Source organism: Salvelinus fontinalis, chromosome 2 (assembly GCF_029448725.1).
Source record: "Salvelinus fontinalis isolate EN_2023a chromosome 2, ASM2944872v1, whole genome shotgun sequence".
Lineage (NCBI taxonomy): Eukaryota > Metazoa > Chordata > Actinopteri > Salmoniformes > Salmonidae > Salvelinus > Salvelinus fontinalis.
The window spans coordinates 15,823,953-15,833,952 of NC_074666.1; the positions used below are offsets into that span (position 1 = coordinate 15,823,953).

The 10,000-nt window shown below is 45.4% G+C and overlaps 1 protein-coding gene across 1 annotated transcript in view; it reads left to right on the forward strand.

Moving 5' to 3' along the window:
- Positions 1-10,000, forward strand: part of LOC129833650 (netrin receptor DCC-like) — a gene marked incomplete at its 5' end in the record, with an annotated part of 322,538 nt that overhangs the window by 268,934 nt on the left and 43,604 nt on the right. Inside the window, one exon of the mRNA XM_055898366.1 lies at positions 1,106-1,278. Coding sequence (XP_055754341.1) covers positions 1,106-1,278 — 173 coding nt within the window. The remainder of the gene's footprint in view (positions 1-1,105; positions 1,279-10,000) is intronic.

Below are 10,000 nucleotides of genomic sequence, written 5' to 3' on the forward strand. Positions count from 1 at the left end.
GTCGGGGGTACGCTTACACCACTCCAACACAGAAAAGCTGCTTTTTAACATATTAAATTCTCAGGATCATTATTTCACACATATTGTAAGTAAGGTAGGTCATATTTCCTAGAAATCTGGAAACACTGTGCAGTTATTTTAAGCTAGTAAAGTAGTTCACTGGTCGTTGGGCTAGTAGCACCCTTATTAGCGGTAATGTAGCTCTGCTGTAGTCTGTCTCCTTTCTGTTTGTCTTATCTTCTCTTTCTCTGTTTGTCTTATCTTCTCTTTCTCTGTTTGTCACCTCCATCTTTCTCTTGTCTTTCCACTCCTCACTCCCTCACTTTTCTTGGTTGCATGGTTTATCCTCACTAACCCGTCACTCCCTCTTCACTAACCCTTCACTATCTCTTCACTCACCATTCACTCACCCTTCACTAACCCTTCACTAACCCTTCACTATCTCTTCACTATCTCTTCACTCACCCTTCACTATCTCTTCAATAACCCTTCACTATCTCCTCACTATCTCTACACTCACCCTTCACTATCTCTTCACTCACCCTTCACGATCTCTTCACTATCTCTTCACTCACCCTTCACTATCTCTACACTAACTCTTCACTAACTCTTCACTATCTCTTCACTCACCCTTCACTCACCCTTCACTAACCCTTCACTCCCTCTTCACTCCCTCTTCACTCACCCTATACTCACCCTTCACTATCTTTTCACTATCTCTTCACTCACCCTTCACTAACCCTTCACTATCTCTTCACACACACTTCACTATCTCTTCACTCACCATTCACTATCTCTTCACTCACCCTTCACTATCTCTTCACTCACCCTTCACTATCTCTTCACTCACCCTTCACTATCTCTTCACTCACCCTTCACTATCTCTTCACTCACCCTTCACTATCTCTTCACTCACCCTTCACTATCTCTTCACTCACCCTTCACTATCTCTTCACTGACCCTTCACCTTCTCTTCATTCACTGCTTCATGGCTGTTTGTTGCATGGAACGTTGCATGTCCTAACTACTCCACATCCAGACTCCATTGATCCGTCAGACGACGATCTGTTCCATCTGTTTGATAAATATCCTACTCCCATGCCAGATACGTCCACCCCCATGATCCCCCCAGTAGGTGTCCAGGCCGTGGCTCTGACCCCAGACTCTGTCAGGGTCAGTTGGGCAGACAACTCCATGACCAAGAACCAGAAGACCACTGAGGTCCGCTACTACTCGGTCAAGTGGAAAACCAGCTACTCTACAAGCGGGAAGTTCAAGGTAAGGTTATGGGTTGTGTGTTTGTCTGTGGGCTTGTGTGTCTCTTGCCGACTGGTTTGCTACTTCAGTTATTTTTCATTTATGTTGAAATTCTGTCACAAGAAATGTAAATTGGTAGGGTTATATTTTTGAATTATTCTATTTTTGGAAACCTGTTTTCAGGGAATTTTGTTTGTCTTTAAATCAAATGTTTATTGGTCACATACTCATATTTAGCAGATGTTATTGGTCACATGCTCATATGTAGCAGATGTTATTGGTCACATGCTCATATGTAGCAGATGTTATTGGTCACATGCTCATATGTAGCAGATGTTATTGGTCACATGCTCATATGTAGCAGATGTTATTGGTCACATGCTCATATGTAGCAGATGTTATTGGTCACATGCTCATATGTAGCAGATGTTATTGGTCACATACTCATATGTAGCAGATGTTATTGGTCACATGCTCATATGTAGCAGATGTTATTGGTCACATACTCATATGTAGCAGATGTTATTGCGGGTGTAGCGACATGCTTGTGTTTCTAGCGCCAACAGTGCAGTAATATCTAAATATTCACAATACTCACACATCTAAAAATAAAATAATGGAATTAAGAAATACACTACTATCTATACAGTGCATTTGGAAAGTATTCAGACTCCTTGACTTTTTCCACATTTTGTAAAAATAATTTCTAATCAATCTCCATACAATACCCCATAATGACAAAGCGAAAAGAGGTTTTAGAAAATTTTGCAAATGTTTTCAACATTTTAAAACAGAAATACCTTATTTACACAAGTATTCAGACCCATTGCTATGAGACCCGAAACTGAGCTCAGGTGCATCCTGTTTCCATTGATCATCCTTGAGATGTTTCTACAACTAATTGGAGTCCACCTGGGGTAAATTCAATTGATTGGACATGATTCGGAAAGGCACACACCTGTCTATATAAGGTCCCACAGTTGACAGTGCATGTCAGAGCAATAACCAAGCCATGAGGTCGAAGGAGTTGTCTGTAGAGCTCCGAGACAGGATTGTGTCGAGGCACAGATCTGGGGAAGGGTACCAAAACATTTCTGCAGCATTGAAGGTCCCCAAGAACACAGTGTTATCCATCATTCTTAAATGGAATTAGCTTGGAACCAACAAGATTCTTCCTAGAGTTGGCCGCCCGGCCAAACTGAGCAATCAGGGAGAAGGGCCTTGGTCAGGGAGATGACCAAGAACCCGATGGTCACTCTGACAGAGCTCTAGAGTTCCTCTGTGGAGATGGGAGATTCTTCCAGAAGGACAACCATCTCTGCCGCACTCCACTAATCAGGCCTCTATGGGTTTATTTATTTATTTTATTTAACCTTTATTTAACTAGGTAAGTAAGTTAAGAACAAATTATTATTTACAATGACGGCCTACCAAAGGAAAAAGGCGTCCTGCGTGGACGGGGGCCTGGGATAAAAAAATCTATTTAAAAAAACTATATAAATATAGGACAAAACACACATCACAACAAGAGAGACACAACACTACATAAAGAGAGACCTAAGACAACATCACAACAAGAGCGACAACACAACACTACATAAAGAGAGACCTAAGACAACAACATAGAATGGCAGCAACACATGAGAACATGGCAGCAACACATGACAACACAGCATGGTAGCAACACAACATGATGACAACATGGTAGCAACACAACATGATGACAACATGGTAGCAACACAACATAACAACACAACATGGTAGCAACACAACATGATGACAACATGGTAGCAACACAACATGATAACAACATGGTAGCAGCACAACATGATAACAACATGGTAGCAACACAACATGGTAGCAACACAACATAACAACAACATGGTAGCATCACAACATAACAACAACATGGTAGCAACACAACATGACAACAACATGGTAGCAACACAACATGACAACAACATGGTAGCAACACAACATGACAACAACATGGTAGCAACACAACATAACAACAACATGGTAGCAACACAGCATGACAACAACATGGTAGCAACACAACATGACAACAACATGGTAGCAACACAACATGACAACAACGTGGCAGCAATACAACATGACAACAACATGGTAGCAGCACAAAACATGGTAGCAGCACAACATAACAACAACATGGCAGCAACACAACATGGTAGCAGCACAAAACATGGTACAAACATTATTGAGCAGAGACAACAGCACAAAGGGTAAGAAGGTAGAGACAACAATACATCACGTGAAGCAGCCCTAACTGTCAGTAAGAGTGTCCATGATTGAGTCTTTGAATGAAGTGATGAAACTGTCCAGTTTGAGTGTTTGTTGCAGCTCGTTCCAGTCGCTAGCTGCAGATTACTGAAGAGACGAGCAACCCAGGGATGTGTGTGTTTTGGGGACCTTTGGAGTAAAGTTAAATCTAGACTATCCTACCCATGCTAGATTATATAATTTATAGATCGGCAGGTAATTGTGCTCTCGAGCGGCTAGATGTTCTTTACCATTCGGCCATCAGATTTGCCACCAATGCTCCTTATAGGACACATCACTGCACTCTGTACTCCTCTGTAAACTGGTCGTCTCTGTATACCCGTCGCAAGACCCACTGGTTGATGCTTATTTATAAAACCCTCTTAGGCCTCACTCCCCCCTATCTGAGATATCTACTGCAGCCCTCATCCTCCACATACAACACCCGTTCTGCCAGTCACATTCTGTTAGATTTAACTTTAGCCTGCAGCTTTGAATTTGGGGACAGTGTACCGTCTAGCCATACTCCCAAGTCATGTTCTGAGGTGACTACCTCAAGCTCTAAACCCTCAGAGGTAGTAATAACACCGGTGGGAAGAGGGGCATTCTTCTTACCAAACCACATGACCTTTGTTTTGGAGGTGTTCAGAACAAAGTTAAGGGTTGATAAAGCTTGTTGGACACTAAGAAAGCTTTGTTGTAGAGCATTTAACACGAAATCGGGGGAGGGACCAGCTGAGTATAAGACTGTATCATCTGCATATAAATGGATGAGAGAGCGTCCCACTACCTGAGCTATGTTGTTGATGAAACTTGAGAAAAGCGTGGGGCCTAGGATTGAGCCTTGGCGTACTCCTTTGGTGACAGGCAGTGGCTGAGACAGCAGGTTTTCTGACTTTATACACTGCACTCTTTGAGAGAGGTAGTTAGCAAACCAGGCCAAAGACCCCTCAGAGACACCAATACTCCTTAGCCGGCCGACAAGAATGGAATGGTCTACCGTATCAAAAGCTTTGGCCAAGTCAATAAAAATTGCAGCACAATATTGCTTAGAATCAAGGGAAATGGTGGCATCATTGAGGACCTTTAAGGTTGCAGTGACACATCCATAACCTGAGCGGAAACCAGATTGCATACTCGAGAGAATACTATAGACATCAAGAAAGCTGATCAGTTGATTATTGATACGTTTTTCCAACACTTTTGATAAACAGGGCAAAAAAGAAATAGGCCTATAACTGTTAGGATCAGCTTGATCTCCCCCTTTAAATAAAGGATGCACAGTGGCTGCCTTCCAAACAATGGGAACCTCCCCAGAGAGGTGAGACCGGTTATAAAGGTCAGAGATATGCTTGGCAATAATAGGGGCAGCAACCTTAAAGAAGAAAGGGTCTAAACCATCTGACCCAGATGTTTTTTGGGGATCAAGTTTAAGGAGCTCCTTTAGCACCTCGGACTCAGTGACCGCCTGCAGGGAGAAACTTTGTAGCGGGGCAGGGGAATAGGAGGTAGGATCATCTGGGATAGTCGTATTAGAAGGGGTGGGAGACGAGGAAAAGGTTGGACAGGCAAGGAGGCATGGCTGAGTCAAATAGGAATCCTGACTTAATGAAGTGGTGATTAAAGAGCTCAGCCATGTGCTTCTTGTCAGTAACAACCAGATCATCGACATTAGAGACATGGGCAGCTGTGAGGAGGGTTTGTTCTCCAGGTCTTTAACCGTTTTCCAGAACTTCTTGGGATTAGACCCACAGAGAGAGAACTGCTCCTTAAAGTAACTAACTTTGGCCTTCCGGATAGCCTGAGTGCACTTATTTCTCATTTGCCTGAACGAGAGCCAGTCAGCCTGAGTTTGCATGTGCCGAGCATTTTGCCAAATGCAATTCTTGAGGTGGAGTAACTCTGCCAGATCACGGTCAAACCAGGGGCTGAACCGGTTTATAATTCTCATTTTCTTTATGGGGGCATGTTTGTTAACAATACCACTGAAAATATCAAAAAAGAAAGTCCAAGAGTCTTGGACAGAGGGGATCAAGCTGATTCTATACCAGAGGCCAGTTCATGAAGGAAGGCTTGCTCATGAAAGTTTTTTAGCAAGCGTCTATGACAAATCAAGATGTTTCACTTAGCAGCCATTAAGAACACAGGCTGTAAAACAGTGATCACTAAGGCCATTACAGAAAACACCAGACTGATACCTATCAGGATTATTTTTGAGGATAACATCGAGGAGAGTAGCCTTTTCTGGGTGTTTGGAGTCATACCTTGTGGTATTGGTGATAATCTGAGAAAGATGCACCTGAGCAATGGGAGTCCCATTGCTTTAGGACTTGGTCAGGTGGTTAAAGCATATCCCAGTTTTGGTCACCTAGCAGGACAAATGCAGACTTAGTGTAAGGAGCCAGGAGAGAGCTTAGGGCATTTAGGGTACAAGCCGGTGCTGATGGTGGACGATAACACCCAGCAAGAGTCAATAAAGAGCTGTTTGAAAGTTGAATGCTTAAAACCAGCAGATCAAATTGTTTGGGTACAGACTTGGTAAATATTGCCACTCCCCCACCTTTGGAAGAGCTGTCTTGCCGAAAAAGGTTATACCCAAAACGGTTACCATCAGTATTCAAAACACTCTAAACCACGTCTCAGTAATGACCAACACATCTGGATTGGAGCTGTGATCCCACACTTTCAATTGATCCCTTTTAGGTAATAAGCTTCTAGTGTTAACATGCAGAAACCCCAGGCTTTTATGAGAGCAGAAATCAGTGAAGCAGATATCAGAGCACAAGTCAGAATTGGGGCTAGCAACAGTAGATGGGACAGGGTGTACATGCACATTTCCAGATATCATCAGCAGTAATAGAATCAGGGCACGGCAGAGGACATGGAGAGCTCTGCAGTGCTGATTCATGACATCTGAATGTGCATTAGATGGCAACAAGATCATATTGTACAGCAATTTAATCAGGTAACATGAATATAAACTGGCGAGAGGTGGCTAGAATAGGATGGGAGGCCAAAAATCTACGTAACCAATCGAGAGTCAGAGTCCCGAGTGTGGGAACAAATATAGTCTGTCCCCCCCCGGTTGGGTAAAGAAAGTTTGTTGTCAACGAAGTGTGCAGGTGTCATGAGGCAAATAGCAAAATAGCAAAATGCACAAGAAAAATGTTAATATATAACGACTTGGGGCTAGTCGTTGTAAGTTCAGAGAGGCCGGAAAGAAGCCACTCCTCAGTAAAAGGCACATGACAGCCTGCTTGGAGTTTGCCAAAAGGCACCTGTCTGGCCACTCTCAGACCATCAGAAACAAAATTCTCTGATCTAAAGAAACCAAGATTCACTTTTTTGGCCTGAATGCCAAGAGTCATGTCTGGAGAAAACCTGGCACCATCCCTACGGTGAAGCATGGTGGTGGCAACATCATGCTGTGGGGATGTTTTTCAGCCGCAAGGGACTGGGTGACCAGTCAGGATCGAGGATAAGATGAACGGAGCAAAGTACAGAGAGATCCTTGATGTAAACGTGTTCCAGAGCGCTCAGGACCTCAGACTGGGGCGAAGGTTCATCTTTCAACAGGACAACGACCTTAAGCACACAGCCAAGACAACGCAGGAGATGATCAATTGAGCTCAAATTAGGGAGAATCTGTTTTTTATTTTTAATACATTTGTAAAAATTTCTAAAAACCTGTTTTCACTTTGTCATTATGGGGTATTGTGTGTAAATTGATGAGGGGGAAAAACTATTTTATACATTTTAGAATAAGGCTGTAATGTAACAAAATGTGGAAAAAGTCACAGGGTCTGAATACTTTCTGAATGCCACTGTACTTATGAAATGAACAACCCGTGACTCGGGTGGCTGAGGTCCTTGATGATCTTTTTGGCCTTCCTGTGACATCGGGTGCTATAGGTGTCCTGGAGGGCAGGTAGTTTTCCCCCATTGATGTGTTGGGCAGACCGCACCACCCTCTGGAGAGTCCTATGGTTGCGGAACGGTACAATTGCCGTATACAGCCTGACAGAATGCTCTCCATGGTGGATCTGTAAAAGTTTGTGAGGGTCTTAGGTGACAAGCCAAATTTCTTCAGCCTCTTAATGAGGTGCTGGTGCTCCTTCTTCACCACGCTGTCTGGACCATTTCAGATGGTCAGTGCTTTACACTGTGTGATGATGGCGAGTATTGTGTTCACCCAGCAGGCAGAACTGGTTGATTTAAACCACTGGCTTGTTCAATGAGGACCTGCTGTGGGGTTATTGCTTGTTAAAAAAGCAGTTTTGGAGCTCTGCTGTTTTTCCTAGACAGTCTCCCTTTTTTAAATGTGGTTTGCTTTACCTTTATTTAACTTGGCAAGTCAGTTAAGAACAAATTATTATTTTCAATGACGGCCTAGGAACAGTGGGTTAACTGCCTTGTTCAGCGGCAGAACGACAGATTTTTACCTTGTCAGCTCGGGGATTCGTGCTGTGCTCTCCCTACTGATCCCTACTGATCCCTACTGATCCCTACTGATCCCTACTGATCCCTACTGATCCCCACTGTGCTCTCCCTACTGATCCCTACTGTGCTCTCCCTACTGATCCCTACTGATCCCTACTGATCCCCACTGTGCTCTCCCTACTGATCCCTACTGATCCCTACTGATCCCCACTGATCCCTACTGATCCCCACTGATCCCTACTGATCCCTACTGATCCCCACTGATCCCTACTGATCCCTACTGATCCCTACTGATCCCTACTGATCCCCACTGATCCCTACTGATCCCTACTGATCCCTACTGATCCCTACTGATCCCCACTGATCCCTACTGATCCCCACTGTGCTCTCCCTACTGATCCCTACTGATCCCTACTGATCCCTACTGTGCTCTCCCTACTGATCCCTACTGATCCCTACTGATCCCCACTGTGCTCTCCCTACTGATCCCCACTGATCCATACTGATCCCTACTGATCCCCACTGATCCCTACTGATCCCCACTGATCCCTACTGATCCCTACTGATCCCTACTGTGCTCTCCCTACTGATCCCTACTGTGCTCTCCCTACTGATCCCTACTGTGCTCTCCCTACTGATCCCTACTGATCCCTACTGATCCCCACTGATCCCTACTGATCCCCACTGATCCCTACTGTGCTCTCCCTACTGATCCCTACTGATCCCTACTGATCCCTACTGATCCCCACTGTGCTCTCCCTACTGATCCCTACTGATCCCTACTGATCCCTACTGTGCTCTCCCTACTGATCCCTACTGATCCCTACTGATCCTCACTGTGCTCTCCCTACTGATCCCCACTGTGCTCTCCCTACTGATCCCTACTGATTCCTACTGATCCCTACTGTGCTCTCCCTACTGATCCCCACTGATCCCTACTGATCCCTACTGATCCCTACTGATCCCTACTGTGCTCTCCCTACTGATCCCTACTGATCCCTACTGTGCTCTCCCTACTGATCCCCACTGTGCTCTCCCTACTGATCCCCACTGTGCTCTCCCTACTGATCCCTACTGATCCCTACTGATCCCTACTGATCCCTACTGTGCTCTCCCTACTGATCCCTACTGATCCCCACTGTGCTCTCCCTACTGATCCCCACTGTGCTCTCCCTACTGATCCCTACTGATCCCTACTGATCCCTACTGATCCCTACTGTGCTCTCCCTACTGATCCCTACTGATCCCCACTGTGCTCTCCCTACTGATCCCCACTGTGCTCTCCCTACTGATCCCTACTGATCCCCACTGATCCCTACTGATCCCCACTGATCCCTACTGATCCCCACTGATCCCTACTGATCCCTACTGATCCCTACTGTGCTCTCCCTACTGATCCCTACTGATCCCTACTGTGCTCTCCCTACTGATCCCTACTGTGCTCTCCCTACTGATCCCCACTGTGCTCTCCCTACTGATCCATACTGTGCTCTCCCTACTGATCCCTACTGTGCTCTCCCTACTGATCCCCACTGTGCTCACCCTACTGATCCATACTGTGCTCTCCCTACTGATCCCTACTGATCCCTACTGATCCCACTGTGCTATCCCTACTGATCCCTACTGATCCCTACTGATCCCTACTGATCCCCACTGTGCTCTCCCTACTGATCCCTACTGATCCCCACTGTGCTCTCCCTACTGATCCCTACTGATCCCTACTCATCCCTACTGATCCCTACTGATCCCACTGTGCTCTCCCTACTGATCCCTACTGATCCCTACTGATCCCCACTGATCCCTACTGATCCCCACTGATCCCTACTGATCCCTACTGATCCCTACTGATCCCCACTGTGCTCTCCCTACTGATCCCTACTGATCCCCACTGTGCTCTCCCTACTGATCCCTACTGATCCCTACTGATCCCTACTGATCCCCACTGATTCCTACTGATCCCCACTGTGCTCTCCCTACTGATCCCTACTGATCCCCACTGATCCCTACCGATCCCCACTGATCC